We start from the raw sequence: 25,409 nt of genomic DNA on the forward strand, positions 1-25,409 counted from the left end.
AGCGAGGAAACGGCACACGCAAGGCTTGCTGTTTTCCGGAGCCTCCGCGCCACCTGGAACAGAGACTAGTGGGTCCTAGATGGTGGAGAGATTTCTTTTGTTGCTGTTTTGTTGGTTGGCTGCTCTTTTAGAGACAGGGTCTCTCAGTGTATCCCTGGTTGTCCTGGAACTCATTCTGTAGACCAGGCTAGACTCAAACTCACAGAGATCTGTCTCTGGCTCCTGAGTGCTGGGATTAAAGGTATGCGCCACCACACCCAGTTTGATAGATGAATGATAGACACCTCCATTAGAGAATAAAGCAGCCACATGAAATATGAGAGTTTCTGGATTTTCCCTAACCTTTAATTTCTTTGATTGGTGATCATCACCCACCAAACAAGTGAAAACAAGAGTAAAGGACCAGGAAAAGTGACTGCCAGGGATCCGTCCACTCATGTAACCCATGCAGATCTGCAAAGGCGATTCTACCCGAGACCCGAACATGGGCCTTTCTTCTAGCTCGGCAGAAGAGCTGGAGACCACAGCCGTGAGAGGGAGAGCAGGGGGCCCTGGGAGTGTCCTGGACAAAGTCCATTTGGGGTGGTAGACCACAGGTAGAGGCGGACACCTTCCCAATACTTAGAATATGCAAATAACAGAAACAATTGGCCCTTGTCCCCCAGGACATTTGTGGCAGCTCCTAGGCTCCAGAGAGGCAAAAGGGCTCAGCTCATCTACCTTGCCATGGTGAGACTTGGTCCCAGAGGAGCCTCAGGCACCTATGACTGTTCAGCCTCTAGAGATGCAGGACTCTGGGCAGGGGGAGCCCCAGCTGTACTGACCACTCCCTCTGCTCCCTTCTAGGACAGGTTCAGTGGCGCCAAGGCCCGGTGAGTACGCCTCTTTCTCCTGCGAGTCCCTTGTCTTTGCTTACTGCAAGTGTCTTCCTTCACTGTGAGAGGCATCTCTTTCTGCCCCGTCTGACTGAACATCTGTGAGCTTCCACTCTGCAGCGCTGTGGCCAGCTTCCCTAGGGTACCTCAGGTCCACCATGTCACACAGTGTCTGCAGGGAGCATTCATAGTTATAGGTGTCAATAGTCTAGAGTGCGCTGTCACCCTGATACAACAAAGGGTCCCCTTGGACAGAGCTGAGCAGAGTCTGCTTACAGGTTGGGGCCACCACTGCCACCTGCCAGATGTGTAGGTAAGTGACCCAGTGGGTCACAGGACCCCAGCAGACCCGAGTCCCCCAAAGTTGGATCTCTCCAAGTGACTCTAGACAATTGTCCAGCAAGGCTTAGCCCTCGAGCCTGATTCTCCTACCTGCCTTTGGTGTAGGGTCAAGAACCATCCATAGGTGGAAAAAGCACCTGTAGGGGTCCGCATGCTTCAACACCCCTGTCTCATTGCTTCTGCTGCTAGAAATGTCCATTTTCATGGGTTCCTTTAGTCGTAGGGTAGTAGCCCATAGTTAAGGGCAGATGGTTTGTTATTAACCAGAGAGGGAGTAAAGCCTTGTGCTAGAAGCGGGTGGCATGAAGCAAAACCAGTCTGTCTATCCAGACACCCCAGTCTGTCTATCCAGACACCCCAGTCTATCTATCCAGATACCCCAGTTTGGAGAAAAAATATACCGAGCCCATCTTTCCTGCCTGACTCAGAGACTTGGAGACACAGGGTAAGGCCAATTGCTGACGATGGGGGCTGGGGTAGAGAAGGGAGGCCTCGGCTCCTGGGACCTGACATGGTCCATCCCCCATCTCCCCTGGACCACCAGCATCCCTTCCTGAAGGCTCAGGAAGAGGTAGAAGAGGAGGATAAATACGAGCTGCCCCCCTGCGAGGCTGCGCCCCTCAGCCTGGCCCCTGCACAGTCTTTTGGCTCTAAAGAGGACTCTTTGTATCTGGGTGAGGATTGAGGTGGGAGAGACTCGGAGGCTGGGTCAGGGCAAGAGGGCCCAACCGTGGAGGAGTCCAGGAGAAGCTAGCTCTCCTCCCTTGCCTGAGCTGGGGTAGGGAAGGACTTCAACTGGCTGCCGCTGAATCCTCTTGCCTGGGCAAACAAGGAAAGAAGGGAGGGAAAAAAACTGAAAAGAGGGAGAATGGGAAGGAGGCAGGAGGGAGGAGGGAGGTAACCACGGCAACATCGACAAAGCAGGAAGCCCGACCCAGTCCCTAGGGCCTTGCATTCCCCACTCTAAAATCTCTGTGCATCTTTCCAGCCAGGGTGGGAGTGCCCTGAGAAGCCACCACCACTGGCATCTCTCACCCACTGGGCTCAGTCAGGTGGGGGCAGGGAAGCTGACTGTCTCCAGTTGCCATGGAGATGGAGCTGTCAAGAAGCCAATAAGTAGAGGGGACAGGAGGAGGGAGGGAGAGATGGGGGCTAGGTGGGAAGTGTTGAAAACAGAACAGACTAGGGAAGAACTCCCTCCCTCTCCCCAGTCCACAAAGCACAGAGTCTTTTCCAGATCGTCCTGGGCTTCTCGGTCCATCCAAATCATCACCACCCATGCCTCAGCCTACCGAGGCCAGAGGACTCCCCACAAATCTTTCCTTCCCTCCACGCCCTGCCTCTGGCTACCATCTCCCGGTGAGTGAATCTTCCCCGGAGGTCTCATAAGCCAGCCTCCTCACCCCCACTACACATTTACAGTCTAAAAGCCCTGAAACCTCTGGTGCCCGTGCAGTAGAAGCCAGAGTCAAATAACCCTGAGGAGCTCCTCCCACTTGCCTAGAGGGTCCTTCTGTTCTTTCCGTTTCCACCCACTGCTTGACAGGGCTCTCTGGGAGCTGGACGGAAGCTCAGCTTGCCCTCACCTAGGTTCTGGGCCCTAGGAGCCCTCTCTGGGCAGCTGTCTTCACTCCCTTTCCCACTGTGATCTGGTTACCCGTTTTGAAAGCTATCCCTTTACTTTCGTATTTTATAGACTAGATATAAAGAAACAAACACACAGGGAAAATTCACAGTAAAGAAAGTATTGTTCTGCTCCTGCACCTCTCTTGTAATGTTTGGTATTTGTTTGTTTGTTTGGATGGGTTTTCTGGGCGGGGGGGGGGGGGCTGTTGAAAGAAGGTCTCCTGGAGCCCAGGCTGGCCTTGAACTCCTGCTCTTCCAACAGTCAGTGTTGGATTTGAATTTAGTTATTTATTATGTGAACAGTATTCCGCCTGCATGCCAGAAGAGGGCACCAGATCTCATTACAGATGGTTGTGAGCCACCATGTGGTTGCTGGGAATTGAGCTCAGGACCTTTGGAAGAGCAGGCAGTGCTCTTAACCACTGAGCCATCTCTCCAGCTTCTCAGTGTTGAATTTGAAAGGAACACACACATAGCTCTACCCCTCCCACCACAGCTTCCTTGCTCCTCACTTCCCACCTCCCTCACTAACCCCATCGTTCCCACAGGTGAAGACGGCAATGAGTCTGCAGCCTGTAGCCCCAAAGCAGGGACCTGTTTTTGGAAGACAAGGTAAAGCGGAGTGTCCCCCTTTCCCTGGCTGCACATTGGGAGGGAAGGCTCCACCACCACAGGCTAGAGTTTTGGGTTTGCCTTGAACTGAGCTTGCTGCACATTTCCTAGCTAGGCATCCTTTTCACTTGCCCAGCCCCTGAGGCCGTCAGTACAAGTATCAGTACCACCAGTGAGACAGTGAGGAGACAGGCCCGGAGACGTGAACTCCTATGCCCCAGGCAGTTCAAAAGCAGAGGCCCTGACCTCCAGGCCCTATGATCTCTGGATCAGGTGAGGGGCACCCTAAAATGAAGAGGTCAAATCTCAGGCCCTTCTATGTATACTGTCCCTCATCCTGGGGGCCCCTGGGGCCACCACTGATTCTATCCATGCCATGATTACCTCCAGTGTCCAGATACTTGCCAGTGACCCAGAGCCCTAGTCAGGACGGGGATGGACTGCATAACCATCCTGTCTAAAACAGGTTGCATGAGAGTTTGCTTTTTCCCTCCCAAGGTCAAACAGCATACTTGAGGGACGGCCCATCTTCCTCTTCTTAGTTGCTGAAAAACCTTCAAGACTTTGAGGGTGGCCATATTGTTTTGTTTTGATTTGTTTTTCCTTACCATGAAGTCATCTGGAGTAAAGTTTAGAAAATTCAGTGAGAGGTCAAGTCTGGTGATATTTCAGAATTGCAAAGAAAGAGGATGAGCAAATGCAGTGTGTTCTTCTGGGTCTCCAGAGCTGGCTCTGAGGGGCACTGTGACTAAGGGGGCCCCGGCTCCTCCTCGCCCGCCGATGTGTACGGGTGCTGATTCTCCCTTTTCCTTCCAGGGCGAGGTGCACCTGCTAGAGTGGTGAGCTGTTCCTTCTCTATCCTGTAGTCTGGGGAAGTTTCTAGAAAGTTGATAGTAGTGGAATGGGCACCTGGGTAGCCTGGGGGGGGGGCGGTCTGGTGTGGAGTCTTTCCATCTCCCACAGGGATAAGGCAGTGGTCCTGGAGGTATCACCCAGAGCCTCTCCTCCACTCTCTGTGGGCACCCCTAAAAGAGAAGTCACTGAAGAGAGGCCCCTACTGTGTAGATAAGGAGGAGTGCAGTGCCTTGAGCTACCCCTTTCTAATCAGTGGCTTCTTTGATGTCCCCCATCCCAGTAACTGAAGCACAGCCTTCTTATTCCTCCTTTGTTTTTTTTTTGTTTTGTTTTGTTTTTGTGTGTGTGTTTTGTTTTGTTTTTGTGGGGTTTTTGTTTTTGTTTTTGTTTTGTTTTGTTTTGTTTTGAGACTTCTCTGTGTAACAGTCCTAGCTGTCCTGGAATTAGTTTCTGTAGACCAGACTGGCTTTAAACTCACAGAGATCCACCTGCCTCTGCCTCTCGAGTACTGGAATTAAAGGCGTGCACCACCTTCTTATTCCTAAAAGGTACCACAGGTCTAGTGAAACCCCTGGTCTCATACCTTAGGTAACAGACCTTGCAGAGAAACACAATGAGGACATCTACCTGGAGTGTGAGCCGGAGCCACGTGAGCAAGCACCTGCCCCACCCCATCCCCGAAGCCCTCAGCTACCCATGAGCACACTCTCTCGTGACCCCATTTCTGTCCCCTCCAAATTCCGCCTGGCTAACTTTATTTCTGTCGTTAGTCCAGAAGGACCCACACTGTCCCTGCCAAGGGCTGGGTGGAGATTCCCATCTGATGCAGCTGGGCCACCAAGCTGGTATCGCCCTATGATTCAAAGGGCTCAGGAGAGTCCAGGGCTAAGGGAACAGAATTAGATTGCAAGACTGTCCTGAGTCACGTCTGGTCAGCCTAGACTTCCCTGCCTGGTCCCCAGCCAAATCTTACCTGCCCTCTCTGTTTTAGTCCCAGCCTTGACTAGGACTCCAAGCTCCAAAGCCCCGATACCCCCAGTCCCTCTGCCAAGAACATCTGGATTGCCCAAGTAAGTGACAGCAGTGGGAAAACCCTGGGGCACTTAGTTCACTAAGAAAGGAAACCCCAGAGGCCAGACATGGTGGCAAACAGCTTTCTTTAGTCCCAGCATTTGGGCAGCAGAGGCAGGCAGATCTCTGTGAGTTCAAGGCCAATCTGGTTTACGTAAGAGTTCTGGGTCAGCTGATGCTGCCCAGTGAGACCCTGTCTCAAGAAGAATGTTTATTAAAAAGATTTATTTATTCATTATGTATACAGTATCCTGTCTGCGTGTCTGCCTGCAGGCCAGAAGAGGGCACCAGGTCTCATTACAGATGGTTGTGAGCCACCATGTGGCTGCTGGGAATTCAACTCAGGACCTCTAGAAGAGCAGCCAGTGCTCCTAACCTCTAAGTCATCTCTCCAGCCCCTCAAAAATAATAAAAAAGAGAAAGAAAGAAAGAAAGAAAGAAAAGAAAAGAAAAGAAAAGAAAAGAAAAGAAAAAGAAAAAAATCTGAGCTCTGCTTTCCAATTTATTCCGTGTAGGTCCATGGTTGCTCACCGGGAGTCTTGGAAGGTAAGAAACCAGTGTTCAAGGAGGAAGTGAGCCCGGAGGGTGGGAGGAGGCCCAGGGCGTAGCTTCTGGATGTGGGTAGCAGGTTGGAAGTCTAGTTCTCATCTGACCAGGCCTCCTGTGTTCCAGGGAACGGTGGATACCACGTTGAAAGGTAAGTATGTACACTTACAGCCTGAATGGGACGCTGCTGCTAGGGCTCCCACTCCCTCCCTCCCAGCCCTGCAGACAACAGACCACCCCCAGGTTCCCAGGCCCCACTTCACTTCATCAAGGGGGTCCTTGCAGCTCTGACTTCCGCCACGGTCCGGCCTGAGAGGACTTTCTTGGGCATTTCCCAGGGTCTGCACTAAATCGGGAAGCTGCCAGTGTGTGTCCCAAGATCCGTTCTCATTTGGATATCACGCAAGGACTATCTGGTGGGTCCTCCAAGAGTGCTGAGCCTGGGAACATACTGGCATGGCACCCTCTGCTGCTGCCCCTGCCCATGAAGTCTGCTTACCCAATCCCTTCCTGGCTCCAACTCTCTTTTCTGCTTCTCTCAGCAGGGCGGAGGATGTCTGCTTCCTCTGTAGTCCCTGCCCAGAGCACCTCTGCTGCCAAGGTGAGCAGAAGCTAGGGGCAGACTGTGGGTGAGCACTCCTGGCCGGAGGCCTGGACCACCACAAGGAACACACACTGAGCACAGTGTCCAGCTCCCCTGTGCTCCACTCTGGGCCCAGACACTACTTGGCTTTGCTCGCAGGCTCAGTCTGGGGCTGGCAGATGTAAACACAAATAGTTGTACAGCAGGGTTCTCCGCCCTCCATACCCAAGCGAGTGCTTGAACACATCTCTGAGTGACTTTGTGTATTATCTAGGATGGGAGCCTCCGTGGTCAGCCTTGGTACTCAGGGAACTGCGACCGCCAAGCTGTCGAGAGAGCCCTGCTACACTTCCAAAAGGTGGGCATCTGTGGACTCCTGGCCTTCTCTGAAATCCCTTCTATTCACTGCCCGTGGCTGATTAGGCTGGCAGCAGGAGGAGGGCCAGGGAGGCACGGCACATGATTGCTCAGCTGGGCTTAGGTAATCAGAAGGTGAAGTTCATGGTGGGGTCTCCTCCACAGGATGGAGCCTATACTGTGCGTCTCAGCTCTGGGCCTCACAGTTCCCAGCCTTTCACTCTGGCAGTGCTCCTCAAAGGCCGGGTCTTCAACATTCCCATCCGGCAACTGGATGGTGGACACCACTATGCCCTGGGCCGGGAGGGCAGGAATCATGAGGAGGTGGGTGCTGGAGGAACCATGGGCCAAATCAGCAAGGTGGGCCACAGTGCAGCACCTTGAGCCTGGGCAAGAGCATGTGTGTGTCTGGGGGAAACACACAGTTTGCTTCTGGCCTCCACCCTGGGCTGAGCAGAAACGACAGAGGGTGGGGGCCTCTGAGGCAGTTCTGTCTATAAGCCTTGCAAATTTAAGGATCTGAGTTTGTCCCCCAGAACCCATGCAAAATCAATCAACTGTGATGGCTTGGGTTTATAATCTTGGTGCTGGGGAGGTAGAAATCCAGATCTTGGGCTCATTGGCCATCCAGCCTCCATAGTGAGCTCCTAGCCAGTGAGAGGCTTTGTCTCAAAAACCAAGGTGGAGGCTGGAGGGATGAAGGGTGGAGTGCTGAAGGGTGGAGGTTGAAGGGATGGCTCAGTGGTTAGGTTCACTTACTGGTTTGGACCCAAGCTGAGCACCCAGTACCCACACGGCAGTTTACAGTTGTCCATAACCCCACTTCTGAGAGATTCACTGCCCTCTTCCGGTCTCTGCAGGTACTGCATGCATGGGTGCTCATACGTAAACCATTTATACCCATAAAAACAGATTTTTAAAAAATCTAACAAAACAAGGTAGCTGGGCACGGTGCCACACCCCTTTAATCCTAGCACTCGGGGGGGGGCAGAAGCAGGTGGATCTCTTTAGATCTACGCCAGCAGGAGCTACACAGTGAGGTCCTGTACAAAAACAAAATTAAGCTGCGTGGTGGCAGCACACACTTTTAATCCCAGCACTCGGAAGGCAGAGGTAGGTGGTTTCTCTCTGAGTTTGAGGCCAGCCTGGTCTACAGAGCAAGTGCATCAGAAGACAGAGGCCAGAACATCTTCTCAGGCATCTGGCACTGTGGAAAGAGACCCACCTTGTTCTGGGGGAAGTACTTCCTCCCACCATGGGTTCAGTCTTCATAGGGTCAAGGTGAGGGCACTGAGACCATCTGGGAGGAGGGCAAAAATCTCCAAGGGGTTTCTCCCCAGCAACTGGTAGAATTCAGCCTACCAAAGCTACCCATCACTCAGCTCCTCTTGAGAAAGAACAGGGTAGAGGCCTAGACCTAAAGCAATTGTCACCTACCTCTGGCACCCGAGCCTGGCCATCATCAGAGCAGGCCAGGGCAGTTGCACGCTTGAAACCAGACAGCAAAATGGCACTGCAGTCTCATGGCACACCGGGGAGAAAATATCTAGAAAAAAAACTGCCGGCCAGCTCCCCTGCTAGGCCCCACGGTTGCCTTAGAAAGTGGCGAGCAGAATAAAGCTCGAGAGACCCACAGACGCCCCGCCTCCTCCTGCAGCTTTTCTCCTCCGTGGCCGCCATGGTTCAGCACTACACCAAGCACCCACTGCCCCTTGTGGACAGACACAGCGGCAGCCGGGGATTCACCTGCCTGCTCTTCCCCACCAAGCCCTGAGGAAACGGCGGCACACATCTCCACCTTCAGCCTCCCTTCCCACTCTGGACTGCTGTATTTTCCCTGGCAGCCCTCCACTCCAAAAAGTCCCCCCAGGTTCCAAGTGACAGGCCTTCGAGAAGGGCTGCCAGGGGAGGCTGCCTCTCCTTTAACCACACTCTTGGGGGATTAGTACACTTTGGGAGGGGCTATTTACCAGCACATAGTATACTTACTGTCGATAAACATTTACTGATTGCATTCTTTTTTAATACCTTTTCCCTAATACCTTTTCCCTCTCAATTATGAGTATTACAGTAGGTGTGCCTATGTGTGGGTACCTGCATGTGAGTGCCTGTGTCCTATGAGATATCAGATACCCTGGAGCTGGAGATGGGGAGAAGGGGTGTGAGCCGCCAGATGTAGGTGCTGGGAAGAGCAGTTTGCTCTGTTAACTGTTGAGCTATCGCTTCAGCATCGTGGATGAATTCTGGAATGTGCTGAGAATGAGAGGTCTTCCCCAGAAGGCCCCACAGTTCCTGAGAGTGATGTTGTTCTGTGGGCCTGCCTACTCGATGGGCTAGGCTGCAGAGGGACGGGATGCATTTCTGACAGGTTCAGGCTTTTGTCCGTCTAAGAGGAGGAGACCAAGCCCAATAAACTGACATCTGTTTTTGCTTGCTGGTTTGTGTATGCTTGCTGGCTGTGGCAAAGGAAGGGAAGGAGACTCAACCACCCCCTTAAGTGACAGAATGGAGACTGAGGATTTGTGTGGCACCTAGTTACTCTCCAGGGTTTCTGGAGGCAAGAGAAGGTGACGGCAAGCACTTGACGCTATAATATAGGAGTGGGAAGAGCCCAGGAGACAGTCCCGGATGTAAAACTAGAGAAGGCTGAACAGAGCAGCTGGGCGCCTGGGAGAGTGGACGCTAGAGGCTCTGCGACCCGGAGCTGAGCTGCTTGGCAGGCCATGGGCCCAGCAGGGATAAGGGGCTCTGGGTTGGGCTGGCAGCCAGCAACCCACAGGCTGGCCCAGAGCGGGGGCGTCTCCGGGCCCTGGCGTGGAGCCTGGAACACCCCGTGCCGGAAGCGCCACGTGACCATGACTCTGCAGAAGTCTCGAGCAGTGGGAAACAAAGGGCAGCTTAGCGGCCGCCTGGCTGGGGCTGGGGTGGGGGTGGGGGTTGGCACGGCGGGCACGGCTCCCACTGGTGCCCATGCTGCACCCCAATACCTCTGGACTGCCTCCTGGGGAACCTGGGGTATGGCGGTTCAGGGAGGCTCGTGGGATGTCGGGGCGGAAGCCAGAGCCTTGGAATCTGTAAATTCGAGGCGGGGGAGGGGGAGGCACGTGGGCTTCAGGAGCATTCACGATCGCCTTCGTTCGTCATCACCCTCTGGCAGATTACCCTTCCTGAGCCGTAAAACATGGGAAGATAATTGTCCCAGCACCATCATCAGCCTCCGGTTAGGAGGTTTAAGTGAGGGCCTTCCACGTAAGAGATGCCTCATGGGCGGCACTCTGGCTCCGGTCTCTCAAACCAGCTCAGAATTCGGGTCAATTAACTGCTACTGACAAAGTCCTAGCTGGAGGGCAGCTTCAAGCTTGGGAGCCAGATCAAGGACGCACCTGTCCTAGTGCTACAGAATGTGGGTGGGGTGGGGGTGGGGGGCTCGTCATCCCCCCCCCCCGTGCCCTCCCTTCCGTCCCCCCAGCAGCAGCTGGGGCTTTGAGCTGGCTGAGGAAACCAGAGGGTAGGAATTCTCAGCGGCCTGCCAGTTCTATTAACCCAGCATTGACTCCTAGGCCATTGTGGGAATGATCTCTCTCTCTCTCTCTCTCTCTCTCTCTCTCTCTCTCTCTCTCTCTCTGTCTCTGTCTCTCCTTTCTCTTCTCCAGCCACCTGGGGACTTCTTGGGGTGTGGGACATTGGCACTTTGGAATGGATTTTGGGGTGTCCCTATCTGCTTTGCAATTTCACTCTCCTGGAAGAGCCCCCTCTTCCAGGACACAAAACCTTTTTTACTGGGATCCAAATCTCCCTCTTCTGTAAACTGGGAGGACACGGCTAAGAGCTCTTGTGTTATTTGCCCCAGAGGAACTCTATGCTGGATTCAGCTGGGTATAGTGATGCACCTCCATAATCCCAGCCCTCAAAAGGCTGAGGCAGGAGCATAGACAGTTCTTGACTAGCTTGGTTTATAGAGTGAGTTCCAGTCTGAACTACACAGTGGAACTGCCTGAAACAAGCCCCCGAACAGGAACGAAGCAGACTTCCATTCTTTGTTCCAGCAAGAATGGGGGACACAGTCCAGTAGTAGGGGCTGTACATCATTAGAACCCCAGATGGCAGAAAGGAGCATAGGTCATTGAGGTGGTTCAGTGGATGGGGTCACTTTCCCCCCAAGCTTGATGACAGTGGAACCCACAGGGTGGGAGGAGATAACTATCTTTGCCAAGTTAACCTCTGACCTCCACTTGTGTACTGTGGCAACAACACTCCCCCTCCCACCAAATAAACCAAAAGTGAAAGGGAGAAGGGCTGCCCCCCCCCCACCAGCTGGCCTAGCTGACGGATGGGTATCCAGATGCCATTTTTTCCAGGGACCCGACCTGCTCTGGCCTTCCCCACTTCCTCTCCCTCCTCCTAGCCTTGGCCCCTACTACTTAGCAGGTGCCTTTTCCACTCCAGGGCCAACCTGCCATTCCTGCCCAGTGCCCGGTCGTCAGGGCTCTGCAAACTGCTGGTGACAAGTGCTTGCTGAAAAAACTAAACCCATCCCAGTTCCTCTAAGATGACAATCTGGACTTCATTTAAGATGACAGTCCAAGCCAACACTGTCTAGTAAAAAATCTATTTTTTGTTCAAGGAGAAAAATTTGATTAGATTGGGGGGGTTGTTTTATCGTGTTTATGCCAGGATTTCCTGTCTCCCAGGTTGGCATCAAACTTGCTGTGCAGCCAAGGATGACCTTGAACTCCTGATTCTTCTGCCTCTGCCTCTTGAGTGCTGAGATGACTGATGTGCTCAGTGTGTTCCACCCTGGGGACTGAACATGGGGCTTCTTAAGTGTTAAGCACTCTACCAGCTGAAGTACGTGACTAGCCAATAGTTAACTGCTTTTGAGTCATGTAAATGTGTACAGCCGTGGATGGCAGGCCACCATCATATTTTTTAGGTCTTTGCCTTTCAAACGTGAAAAAGATGGCGGGGACATGTCTGAAGTGTGAGCCCTGAGGGTATGAGTAGGTACGGGGGAGCCCTCCACTCCTCTAGCTTCCTAGGGCAGTGATTCCCTGCATAGATGCAGAGAGAGAGCTGGAGGCTGGAGGTTCTGTAAGTCTAGTGAGAGGGTCCCTTTGACTTTGCACTGCATGGCCCTGTCAAGAACTCCAGCCATTTTTCCTCCAGTGAACAGGCCAGACTAGAAAATTCCATGCAGGGTCATCAACCGAGAGAACAAGTTCTTGAGAAAGGCTGTGCCCGACAGATGAATATTTGTCTGTCACCGAGGACCTTAAAGACAAGGGAAGCCCAGGAGTGTGAAGTTGGGAAGGACATGAAAGCTACAGTCTAGACCAACCCCATCTCCTGGGCTTCTCTGCAGCCTGACTGGAGAGAGAAGCTTCACAGAAGAACCCCATTCACCCTCTGTGTAGCCCTAGCTACAGTCACCTCTCCCTTGCCCCTCCCTCTTTGCTTGATCTAAAGATCAAATCTAGGGACTACATACTAAACAGACATTCTTTTTTAATTATTTATTTTATGTGCATTGGTGTTTTGCCTGCATGTATGTCTGTATGAGGATATCAAATTTTGGAGTTATAGACAGTTGTGAGCTGCCATGTGGGTGCTGGGAATTGAACCCAAGTTCTCTGCAAGAGTAGTTAGTGCTCTTAACCACTGAGACATCTCTCCAGCCCTCTAAAGAGGCATTCTATCACACACTAAGAGTTATTGTTGAAATGAGGTTTTGTTTTGTTTTTAGACAGGGTTTCTTTGTATACCCCTGGCTATCCTAGAATCCCCACTATAGACCAGGCTGGCTTCGAACTCACAGAAATCCACCTGCTTCTGCCTCCCGAGGGCTGGGATTGAAAGTGTGCACACCACCACCACCCAGCTGAGATGAGTTCTTGTTATATCACCAAGGTTAGCTTTTAAATTTGCTGTTCTCCTGCCTGGTCCTCCCGAGCAGCGGAGAAATCCCAATTAGAGTCTAAGATTATGTTGGGTTTGTTTGTTTGCCATGCAGTGATAAGAAGACAGCCTGGGACCTGAGGCCTGGGGCCTGGGGCATGCTTAGGTAGCCCTGTCCCACTGAGCTGTACCCCAGCCCTCCTCATTTTGAAAAAGCTGTGTGTGGTGACACACACCTTTGATTCCAGAGCTCAAAAGGCAGAGGGAGGAGTATCTTGAGGTTGAGGTCACCCTCGGCTTTATAAACTTTATCAGAGTTGGGGAGTTAAAAAGAAGAGAAAGAAAACTGTGAGTGCTTGTTCGAGTGCTTGTGAGAGGGAAATGACGTATATACTATATATATCTAACCTAGGCCGATAGAGGCTATCAGCCAAATGGCTGGTACCCAGTAATAATCATAGTGGTAACAGGCAAAGCCTGGTTGTGATCATCTGTGGACCCCATTTTCAGAGGCTCCGCTTGGCTCCTGACCCCACCAGCCTCAATATACCCACAAAGACATGAAACCTTTAGGCATGGTGGACGTGTAATTATTGTTTAGTTGGCCCATGCTACCGTCATTTTCTTCTTGGTAACTCAATATACACATGTACACACACACACACACACACACACACACACCACCATCACCACCACCACCACCTTCTCCCTCTTTCCCCAGACTGGGTCTCCTGTAGCTAAGTCTGGCTACTACCTACTTGCTCCATTATAAGACCCGGTATGTGAGGGCCGGAGATGTCTCAGTCTGTAAAATGTCTTCTGTGTCAGCAGGAAGACCTGCGTTCAGAACCCCAGCACCCACATAAAAGCTGGGTACAGTACCTATGTGCAACGGTGATCCCAGTGTTGGGGAGGTAGAGACAGAAGCTGGCCAGTCAAAACCGAACTCTAGGTGTAATGAGAGACCCTATTAAAACAACATGGGGAGTAACTGAAGACGCTTGACATTGTCTTCTGGCCTTCCCTTATACATGGACAGACACCACACACACACACACACACACACACACACACACACGTACGCACACAGCAGTGCATGCCTATAATCACAGCACTTTGTATTCAGAGGCAGGGAGACCTCAGAGAGTTCAAGACAACCCTGTCTATGACCAGAGCTATGTAGTGAGACTCTATCTAAACAACATGGCAAACACAGACAGACACATAACTCAACCTCGTCAGGACCTACTGATCGTACTAGACCCTTCTCTGACCTGTAGACTGATGTCGAGAGGAAGAAGCTCTCTTTCCAAACCCAAGTTTGGGCTGCAAATGACCACGTTCCCCACCTTTCTCCATTGTAGCTACAGCCTGTCTGCAGAAGTCAGAGAAGAGAGTCTTGGAGATGTCGGGGTCTGCTCTTAGGTGCTCCTTCTCTAGTGCCCCTCCCAGACATGAGCTATAGATTTCCACGATTGCAGATTTATTTATCTATTGAAAAGAGAGCTTGCTAGGTGAATACACAGGTTCTTGCAGGGAACTACATCCTTTCGAAGGGTAGGGAGGGCAAGTAGAGAAAAGCCTGGACCGTCTCTCAGGTAAGAAGACAGAATGCGGAGGATGGAACTGGGTCAGAGCCTGAGGTCATAGGTCCTCTATTTCCATCGCGTATGTCCCCCAGGGGCTGCTGTGGGACTGATGGGAAAGGTTCAGTGCCCACGAAGAGCCTGCTTCCAGATCCATGGGCAATCTTGTTCTGCTTCAGGGAGGAAGAGGCCTAGAAGGAAACAGTGAGTGGATGTGCTTTCCAGTACAAGAGGCTTCTAGTGCTAGGAACAGGCTGAGCTCACCCGGCCCAGGCCTTGCATCAGCTGCAGGGCTGACTGCCAGGCCTTGGAAATTAAGGCAGAGATCTCCCAGGAGCTCCAGCACCTCTTGTTCTCGGTGAGAAGGTATCTCAGAGGAGCGGACAAGTCAGGGGCTCTTTAGTCACTCCAAGTCACTCACCTGCCTAGCTCTCAGGGGGCCAGGCAGCAAAGAGCCTGCGTGATCACACTGGCCGAGGTCTCCATGCTGGAAACCTTCCTAAAGCTGGTGATGCCTCTCAGGCTGAGCTGGGAACTTTGGGATGGGTTCCTCCCTACCTTATGACTCTTTAAGTTGATTTTGTTTTGTTAGAGCTACTCTGATGGCTGGACATGCAGCTTGGTGATAAAGTGGTCATTTAGCATGCACAAGGCCCTGGATTAAATACTCGATACAACAACAACAACAACAACAAACAACAAACTCAAACCCAACAGTAACAAAACCTCAAGCAACAGTGGTCAACTCTACTAACATAGGCAGGAAATTAGTCAGGGAGCTTCTGGTGTGGTTTATTGCTGCTGGATACACTGGGAGATTCACAGGGACATCTGGTTCCAATTTCGGCCTCCAGCCAATCAGTCAGTGGCCATGCCGACTTCCTTCTAACATTGGGCTGGGATCAGGTCTTCCTATCCACCCAGTTCTACCAGGAGTCTACCCTTTCTCTAGTCACTTCTGAGCTTCTCTGAGTGGCCATCCGTTCACTTTCTTGACCTCTCCCAGCATCCCTGACTGTCCAGATCTGTGGTCCTTGAGTATGCATGCCCTGTTCTGGAGAGTACAACCTATGCAAACCACTCCCACCTTTCTTGGGCTTGGTGAGGCAGAGGCTACTGAAAGAGCATCTAAAGAAAGCCCGACTGGATGGATGGTGGTGACCAACACCTCTAACCCCAGCACTCAGGAGGCAGAGGCGGGCAGATCTCTGAGTGAGCCCAGCTGATCTACAGCTAGTTCCAGTATAGCCAGGGCTATCCAGAGAAACCCTGTTTAAAAAAAAAAAACAAAAGATAAATAAACAAACAAGAGAAAGTCCAACTGAGCCGGGCAGTGGTGGTGCACACCTTTAATCCCAGCACTCGGGAGGCAGAGGCAGGAGGATCTCTGTGAGTTCGAGGCCAACCTGGTCTACAAGAGCTAGTTCCTGGACAAGCACCAAAGCTACAGAGAAACCCTGTCTTGAGGAAAGAAAGAAAGAGAGAAAGAAAGAAAGAATGAAAGAAAGAAAGCAAGCCCAACTGTCTCCACCTCAACCTTAAACCAATCCCTGGAACTACCTGGCACAACTGGAACCTTCATATTTGTTATTAGAGGTTGCAGGTCTATGGTATTGCATGGAAAAGGTCCATGCTGTGATCCCAGCACTCGGACAGTGGAGGCAGATGATCAGAAGTTAGATTAGGGTCACCCTCTGCTACAAAGCGTGTTCAAGGCCAACCTGGGCTACCTGAGGTACTGTCTCAAAATCAAACGGGACAGGCTGCAGAGAAGGCTTAGCAGTTAAGAGTGTGAGCTGCCCCTGCCGAGGACTCCATTTGGTTTCCAGCACCCACATCAGGCAGCGCACGACTGCCTGTAACTCCAGCGTTAGGGGTTTGGAGACCTCTTCTGGCCTCTGAGGGCACCTGCACATACCCTTGCACAGACACATAATTTTAAAAAATTAAAAATGTTCTAAAAATGTGTAACAGAAAAACAAGTGTCCATCCAGCACCTGTTCCTCAGCTGTCCTTTCTCCGAGGTCCACGGTGCCACCTGCATTGTGTATCTTTCCAGAAACGCAAAGCTCACCCACATCATATGATATTTAACTTTTATGCCCGAAGCAAGGAAGGACAAAGTCCTAGGCTCTAAGCATTCTTGGAGAAAGACGAGAACACAACCATAGTTAACCTATGGCAGTTAAACTCTGCCATAGGCCGGGATCCCGATTGTCTCCCTGCTTCTTAGCCCTCTAGCAATCTACTAGGTGCCCAAGGTACAACCAAACTTGGCAGTTGGCATGAGCCTCGTTTCTCAGAGAAGTTAACATGTTAATGAGACCCAAGGTCACATACTAGTTCCTTCCAGGGTTCTTAATCCACCACCTACCTCCCTAAGGCCTCTCTGCTCTGGAAGAGCTCAGTTCTGGGGTAAAATGCCATACCTTCTCTATGGACATGTCAAGGACAGAGCCAAGGGTCCTTCTGTGCCCCTGTGAGCTGGTCTCTGAGCTCGGGCCCTGAGTGCTCTGTGACTCTTCCAGGGCACCCGCAGGCCCTGGAGCTTCTTAGACGCTGGCTCCTGAACACTGAAATCTCTGACCCACATGCCATTAGATTTTCTTTTCCCACACAGTTGGCTCAGTTAACGTCCCTGCCCTGAAGGCCAAGGCCAGCGCCAAGGGCTGGCTCCCCAGGGGAGAATCTGCAGCCTGGCCCTTGCCGGCAAACAACAGAACTACACGTCATTACTCTGCGGCCAAAAAGACTGTCCCTTGAGTAGGGCAAACAGAGCGGCTCTGTAGCTGGAGGACACTTCCCAGGGCCACACCCTCGCAACAGCTGTCATCTGGGGGGGGGGCCCAGGCTGAACCCTCCCTTGTCTGCCTTGGGTGTGAAAGGTAACTTCAGTGAAGAAGATCTCTCTCTAAAAGTCCCAGTGCCCAGAGAGGGAAGTTAGCAGAGACAGGAACAAGGGGCAGTGTCTTGGGTGGAGGCAGGAGCTGTGCCCGGTCAGTGAGGCCGTGGGGATCGGGACAGGGAGGAGGGATGAGCTTGCTTTCTTCAGCCTGGTGAGGCAGTGGGGACAGGGGGATTGCTTACTTCTGAGAGCAGCTAGCTGCTGCTAGGCTAGTTTGTAAATTCAGACTTAGTTTGGGGGGAAGTATTGAGGCCATCTGTGACGCAGAAGGGTGCTGACCAAGAAGCGAGGGGAGGAAGTCAGGGGGGCTGGAATCAGAGAGCAAATCTCGAGAGTTGAGAGGCCTGAGGCACTGGTGAACCCAAGGGGTCACAGGTCACGCGGACAGGACTGAGTTCCACTTGAGTTTCCCTGCTACCGCCGGAAACTACAAAGGAGTTCCAAGGCTAAACTGTTTCCCTTCATACTTCCTCCTTCTCTCCAAGAGATCCCCCCTACCATGAGCCACCCCCACCCTCCCACCTCCCCACCTCCTCACCCCCCCCACTCCCCCCACTACTAGGAGCCACCACGTCGCTGGGCACGCGGGTCCCTTAGAGCAGCAGTGCTCAGCCTGTGAGCTGAGACCCCTTTGGGAGTTGAACGACCCTTCACAGGGGTCGTGTGTCAGATATCCTGCACACCAGATATATACGTGATGACTTGTAACAAGTAAGGAAACTGCCGTTCTGAAGTACCAGCGAAACAATTTTATGACTGTGTGTGGGGGTCACCACAACATGAGGAACTTTATTAAAGGGTCACAGCACGCAGAAGGTTGAGAACCACTGCCCTAGAGATTAATGCTTTGTTGCGGAATCCAAGGCCCCATTTTCTCACCTGGAACTCGGCCCATGGTTTCCTGCCTGGCTCTGTTCAACACCTTGTCCCACTGCCATTTTGCCTCCTGATTTCCTGTGTGACATCATGGGAAACTTGCCTCGGGGAGAGGGATGATTGCTGCATAGAACTGGGTGAGACTGCTTTGTTTAACCATCGGCCATTAAAATGGCAGTCTTTCACTTCACCGTCATGATACATTCCTCTGTAGCAACTACTAAGGGGATCATTCTTCTGCAGCCGTTATCCAGCCCATCAGAAACAGGGCTAACACCAGAAGGTTTACATAGGTCAGACATAGCCTCCACCCTTAGTCTCTCTCTTTCAAAACAGTCTCTTGTAACCAGCTAATCTCAAACTTTCTTCACATCAGAGCATGGCCTTGAACTTTTGATCCTCCTCGCTCCACTTCCCAAGTGCTGGGCATTCAGGTATGGGCCCTCAACATCAGTTTTGTAAACTGCGGAGGCCTGAAGCCAGGACTCTGTACCTGCTAGGTAAGCAGTCTACCTACTAAAGCCACATCCCCAGCCCCTTGAAGGATTCCTTTTCCTCACAATCTGCACTTAGTATACTAGTAAATCCTTTGAGCTCCACCTCCAAAATGTACCCAACCATTCTCTTCTTGTCACTGATCCTGGCCACATCCTCCAGACCTTATGTGAGTGACCCGGCCCGCTGTCACCTCCATGGCCAGGTCTCTTCTGTTCTCTCCTAACTTGGCTTCTGCTACCCTGACCTTTTTGCTGCTTTTTAACCTCTGCTGCCCTCTTGTCCTGGAATGTTCTGCCCCTACCCTTGGCAAAGCAGACTTTTTATTTCCTTCTGGTCTCTACGTACACATTCCCATCTCAGTGAGGCCTCCACAGACCACTGTAATTTAGACATCAGGTTTTCCAACATGCCAGACCCCAGGTCTTTCCTCTATGCATGTTTATCACAGCGCTCAGTCACCATGTGTGTGTGTGTGTGTGTGTGTGTGTGTGTGTGTGTGTGTGTATGTGTGTGTGTGCATGTGCACACACGTCTCTCTCTCTCTCTCTCTCTCTCTCTCTCTCTCTCTCTCTGTACATAAAGCTGTGTGAAAAATATACATATAATGTCTTTGGTACAAATGCTTAGTTAGAAGTCAGACATGGCAGCACAGATACCTGGGAGTGGGACAGAAGAGTCAGGAATATAAGATCGTTCTCAACTACATAATGCATTTGAGGCCAACTGGAGCCTTACATCACCTCATCTTAACCCTTTCCCCTCAAATATCCCATAAGATACAGTTAGGAAGAATATGCTCTAGTATTCTAAGCACAGTTAGGCGATTAAGCCAACAACTTATTGTGTATTTCAAAATATCTAGAAGGAAGAATTTTGAATGTTTCTGACACAAGAAGTGATAAACATTTGGGGGTAATGAGTGTGTAACTAGCCTGATTTGGTCATTATACATTACATGCATGTGCTGAAAGATCACATTGTATTCTATAAGTATGTATAATTGTGCTTTAGTTAAAAATAAATAGATAAGCATAGTGGGAATTTTTGTTTTGTTTTGTTTTTGCTTTTTTCCAAGACAGGGTTCCTCTGTATAGCCCTGGCTGTCCTGAAACTCATTTTGTAGACCAGGTTGGCCTCAAACTCAAAAATCACCTGCCTCTGTCTCCCGAGTGCTGGGACTAAAGGTGTGTGCACCCCACCTCCCAGCTAGTGGGCTTGCTTTTCATCTCATCACTCAGGAGGCAGAGGCAAGTAGATCTCTGTGAGTTCAAGGCCAGCCTGGTCTACATAGTAAGTCCCAAAACAGATTGGGTTATAGAGAAACCCTGTCTCAAAAGAACAAAAAATAAAATAAAATTTAGTTAAGAGTGGCAGGTATGCTTATATTCTTAGTACTCAACTCAGAGACAGAAAGAACAGGAATTCAAGGCAATCCTTGGCTAGTTTGCATATTTGAGACCAGCCTAGGTTACTCAAGATCCTCTCTCAAAAAATAAAAATAGTAGGAGCTGGGGAGCTGGCTCAGTCAATAAAGCACTGGCAGGCACGTGTGAGGACCCAAGTTCAATCCCCAGCACCCACATAAAAGGCGTGGGCTCGGGAGGCAGAGCCTGTTAGCCACCCAGCCTGGCAAACTGATGAGAGACCCTGTCTCAAAATACTAAGGTGGAGAGTGACGGAGGAAGATGCCCAGGGCTGGGCTGACCTTTACCCCCTTACACACACATGCACACAAAAATATACACACATATACACATTCTTAAAAATAAAATTAAGCACCACAGAGTTCTGTGCCACTCACTCTAAAATATAAAAGGCTTGTGAGGATGGAGAATTCGTCTCTATAGTTGACTGCTATAGTCCAGCATATGGACTAGTTCCTGGCTCACAGTTCAGCAAATGCTAAAGCTGCTGTATTAATGTATAAAGGAGGCTAAATTAGTTTCTTAGGACAAGGTAGTAGCAAGTGGAGAGATTCAGAGGGCTAATCGATTTTCCTAAGGTCACAGGGTAAGTGTTGAGTCTGGGACTCCAAGCCCAGGTCTGGTTTAACTCTGACGTGTCCCTGTGGAACTTTCCATCTCTCCATCCTGTCAAGGCCTCGTTGAGATCACTGGCTCCCCAGTGGTTCGTTTGACAGAGGTTTTCTAATAGCACCCTGCTCATCAGCCTCTCACCACTCAAATCCATTCTATAAAAAACACAATAAAGTTCATGCTCTTGGTGTAATGACGGCATGATTCATACTCAGCCGAGAAAACAGGAAAATAGATTTTTAAAGTGGAGAGAAGAATACTGCCTATTATGTTGTCATTTTAGTTCAGTTTTTTCCTAAAGAAAAGGCATGTGTGTGTGCACGGATGCACGTGTGTGCATGCACACATGTGCTCCATAACATTTAGGGAAGTGAATGGGAAGCTATGGGGAAGGAGACCTATGAACACAGCTAAGACTGAGGAATGTGGACTCAACAAAGAAAGCCTGGGCAGACTCCGGCCAAAGGGTGGAAACAGGAAAATTGCACATGACAAAAGACTCAATTTAGAGACAACAAAGGGCAAAAGCAATAGACTATGGATGTCATAAGGAAGAGAGGAACCAGAGGTTCCTCCCCAGGTCAGCAGCTGAGTGACTGGGTAAAATGTGGTGGCACTGTCAAGACCCAGAGAGGAAAACAGATTTGGGAGGCCGAAGCAGGAGAATCAGGAGTTCAAGGCCATCCTCAGAGAACTGAGGTAGTAAAGCCCAGCCAACTGGTCGACCTTAGCTGTATAAGAAAGGTGGCTGAGTCAGCTAGCAACCATTGCTGTTCCGTGGTCTCTGTTCTAGTTCCTGCCTCAGTTTCTCTTGATGGTGGATTATAACCTGTAGGTCAAACAAACTCTTTCCCAAGCTGTTTTGGTCACTATTTATCACAACAATAGAGTAGCAAACTAGAACACTGTTCTTCCAGAGAACCCAGCATTGATTCCCAGCACCCGCATCAGGCAGTTCACAGCTGCCTATTGACTCCAGCTCCAGGGGATCCAGTGCTCTCTTCTGATCTCTGTGAGCACCCACACTTTCATGCACACAGCTACACACAGACACACAAATAAAACTAAAAATAAAAGCTTAGAAATGCCTTCTGGCACAATGAACACTTCCCCATCCTGCCCTGTTGGTCCCTTGGGCTCCACACCATGTCCCTAATTTGTGTGTGCAGGGCATATTTTACTATACTGGATTACACAAGGCCATTGTCACATAAGTATATGCATGAGCATATACATGAGCACACATGTTGAACATGTTGCCTTCCATACCCATGACCCTCCCTTGCTCATCCCCCTGTTCTCCTAGACAGTTGTTTTAAAAAGTTAAGTTATGTGTATGGACATTTTACTTACATGTATATAAGTGCACTACTTACATGCCTGGTGCCTGAAGGGGTCAGAGAGGGCATTAGATCTAAAGTTACGGGTGGTTGGGAATCAAATGCCATGTTGTGATTGCTAAGAATCAAATCTGGGTCCTCGGGGCAGCAATCAGCATTTTCTTGGTTGCCACTGTTCTGACAGAGGAGAGGAAATATTTATGTACTTATTATTTACATTTCTCAGATGAGTATTGAAGTTGAACATTTTTTCAAATATTCATTGACCATTTGTACTTTTTTTAAAAAAAACTTTTTTATTGATTCTTTGAGGATTTTACATCATGCATCCTGATCCCTCTCATCTTCCTGTCTCCCCACAACTTCACTTCTGCCCTCTGCCCTTGCAATATCCCCTCCCAAAACACAAAATTTAAAAGTAAAACAACAACAACAAAAAAATTAAACAAAACAAAAAGCAGAAAATCAAAGAACAAAACAAAGGAAAAATCTTGGCAGGGAAGCTGTAGTGTGGCTCAGTGAGTAACACTGACCCTTATACTCTATCTTTTAAGAACTGTCTGTTCATTTCATTAGACTGTTTGTTGATTGGGTTGATTATGTGTGCATTTATTTTCTTGAATTCTTTTTATATTCTAGATATGAGTTCACTACCAAATACATAATTAGTAAGATTTTCATAGACGTTTTTGGGGGGATAGTGTTTGCTTTGTTGCCCAGGCTGACCTGGAACTGGATATACAGATCGGGCTGGCCTCAAACTCAAGCAGATCTACCTGCTTCTGCTTCTTGAGTGCCAGGGTTAAAGATAAGAGTCACCATGATGTCTGGCTTCAAAGAGCATTTAAAAGCTTTTCATTTAAAAAAAAAAGATGTATTTATTTTATTATAAATAAAGAAGAGAACATCGGACCCCCTGGGATGAAGTTTCAGATGGGTGTGATTTGTGATATGGGTGCTGGAAACCGAACCCAGGTCCTCTGCAACAGTGTCTAGTGCTCTTAACCCTGACCCATCTCTCCAGCCCCTCTTTCTACCTTTTTGTGGGTTCTCAGGAAGGAACTCAGGTTTCCAGGCCTACAGGAAAACCCTTTACCCACTGAGCCATCTAAACAGCCACCATAGACTATGTTTGATGTCCATATCCGACTTCTGTCCTAATGCCAGTCCCAGGTGGGGCTCTGTCCTACCTGGCCTGTGTGTCAGGGTTACATGACTAAGTCATGGTGACTAACTGAGTCCCTGTGCCAGTGGAGAGATAAGAAATTAAAATGGCCCCTAATTTCAAACCTCAGAGGCAGATGGACAAGGATCTTGATCATGGAGCTTTGGGACCTACACTTAATAGTCAGCAGAGTAAAACTCTCCCTCCGGAAATGGAACTGAGGATCACCGGGAAGTCAGGCACGTCTAGAGGACTTGGGGATGTTCCAATAGATGTGATTGCTAAGGCTGTGTAGACAGAAAAGAGCTGAACCAAGAATCTGGATATTCGGGTGCAACCTTTATCTGTCATGCAGCTAGAAACTCCCAGGAGTCACCTAAACTCTCAAACAGACTCGTCTCTCTCAGGTCCCAAAAGGCACCCATTCTAACTCTACCATGCAAGGGGCACCTTTTCTGGACCTTTTTACACATATCTTGGGTTCTTTATTTTTAATTCTTTGTAGTGAAAAAAATTTAAGACACTTTCTTCGGACTGGAGAGCTTGCTCAGTGGTTAAGGCTCTTAGGTTGCTGCTCTCAGAGGACAGAGATTCAGTCCCAGAATGCACGTCTCATGCTCACAACTGCCTGCGTCTCCTTGCCCAGGAAATCTGAAACCTTCTGGTCTCCAAGGCACCTCCATGCAAATTATGTGCACACATATAATAAACAACATTTAAAAAATTTATATTCTTCATATTTCTAAAGTTTAAAAATGCTTTTATATGGGACTGGAGAGATGGCTCAGTGGTTAAGAGCACTGACTGCTCTTCCAGAGGACCTGGGTTCAATTCCCAGCACCCACATGGCAGTTTGCAACTGTCTGTAACTCCAGTTCCAGGGGATCTGATACCCTCACAGCAATGCACATAATTTATTTTAAAAAATACTTTTATGTACTCTGTATGTATGTTTGCATTCCACTTTCAAGCCTGGTGCTGGCAGAAGCCAGACAAAGGTGTTGGATCTTCTGGAACTGAGGTTATAGATACTTGTGAACCACCATATGGGTGCTGGGAATCCAACCTAAGGCCTCTTGAAAAGTATCAAATCAAGTGTTTTTGTTGTTGTTGTTTTGTTTTGTTTTTTCAAACTCACAGCAATCCCCCTGCCTCTGCCTCCCTATTGCTGGGATTAAAGGCATGCACCACCACTGCCTGACCAAACCAAGTGTTCTTAACCCCTGGACCATCTCTCTAGCCATCTCCCCCCTCCCTCCCTTCATTTCTTCCTCTTGAGATAGAAAGTCATGTATCCTATGCTGCCCTCAAATGCTCTATGTAGAGGATGGTCTTGAACTTACGACCCTCCTTCCTTCACCTCCCAAGTGCTGAGATTACAGACATATGTCACCATTACCTGGCATATGTGTTTCTGGGGATCAAACCCCAAGGCTTCATGCTAGATAAGTACTCTACCAATTGAACTATATCCCAGACTCAAAAGTATTTCTCTACACAAAATTTAAACCTCAGTAACAAAACCCACAGCAGAAATAAACATTTCCCTTCTGAAGTTCACTGTAATGAGAAGCAGAGAAATTTTAAAAATGTAAACAACCTAGAACAATGACAACCTTGGAGGGGACATAACTGATAAAACAATGGTGACTGGGTGCCGCTCAGGGGCAGATCCTGGGGTTAGCCGTGCCAGCAAGGCAACTGAATTAGAAGACATGAGAAGACCAAATCCTGTCAGCTGTGAAAAAATCGAGAAGCTACTCATTTGCGCCACAGGACCTCTCTGAGAGGCCTGGGATCAGGGGGCACCAGGGAATGGCTGACTCACGGTGAGAGCTGCACCTAATGAGAGGAAGGCTGAGTTAAAGTCTGTTAGAAGCGGCTAGAACACCACCACCCGGTTCCTCGCTGTCCTTCGGGAGTGGACAAGTTGTCCCTTTTCCACTCAGAAAAAGGGACTAGGCTTCTTTAGGGAAATTTTAAAGAATGAACAGGGTTTCTGGGCTGGGAACCACGCCCCACAGGTGGAAGCTGGAAGTTTAAGTAGATCGGTGTTGTTCTCACACCCGGCATAAAGATGCTGAGGTCGTAGCTCTCTTCCTCCACTCAGCTAGAGTAGCATTCAGACCCATTCCCTCTCGACAGGAAACTAGAAGCTTTTCCAGGAAATCTGAACGAGCCAGGAGGGAGAAAAGTTCCTACAGCTGTTAACACCAGAGGCTTCCCAAGGACTCTACAGTG

At 49.9% G+C, this 25,409-nt stretch overlaps 1 protein-coding gene across 6 annotated transcripts; it reads left to right on the forward strand.

Annotated features, from left to right (window-relative positions):
• Positions 1–517: 517 nt before the first annotated feature.
• Sh2d6 (SH2 domain containing 6) lies at positions 518–9,297 on the forward strand. 6 transcript variants are annotated; one of them, XM_087907140.1, is made up of 17 exons: positions 526–729; positions 847–872; positions 1,154–1,188; positions 1,592–1,662; positions 1,762–1,891; positions 2,455–2,576; positions 3,392–3,455; positions 4,272–4,294; positions 4,899–4,959; positions 5,302–5,380; positions 5,897–5,927; positions 6,054–6,078; positions 6,266–6,343; positions 6,473–6,528; positions 6,785–6,868; positions 7,033–7,191; positions 8,525–9,297. In XM_087907140.1, the coding sequence occupies exons 1-17, from the start codon at positions 727–729 to the stop codon at positions 8,639–8,641; spliced, it is 1,164 nt and encodes a 387-aa protein (XP_087763266.1). In that variant the 5' UTR covers positions 526–726; the 3' UTR covers positions 8,642–9,297. The 6 variants fall into 6 exon arrangements, with proteins under 6 accessions (XP_087763268.1, XP_087763267.1, XP_087763266.1 ...); XM_048440605.3 differs by having other exon boundaries at positions 531–729; positions 6,470–6,528; XM_048441386.3 differs by having other exon boundaries at positions 542–729; positions 1,646–1,662; positions 6,470–6,528.
• The last annotated feature ends 16,112 nt before the right edge of the window (positions 9,298–25,409 follow it).

Source organism: Myodes glareolus, chromosome 6 (genome assembly GCF_982192425.1).
Source record: "Myodes glareolus chromosome 6, mMyoGla1.1, whole genome shotgun sequence".
Lineage (NCBI taxonomy): Eukaryota > Metazoa > Chordata > Mammalia > Rodentia > Cricetidae > Myodes > Myodes glareolus.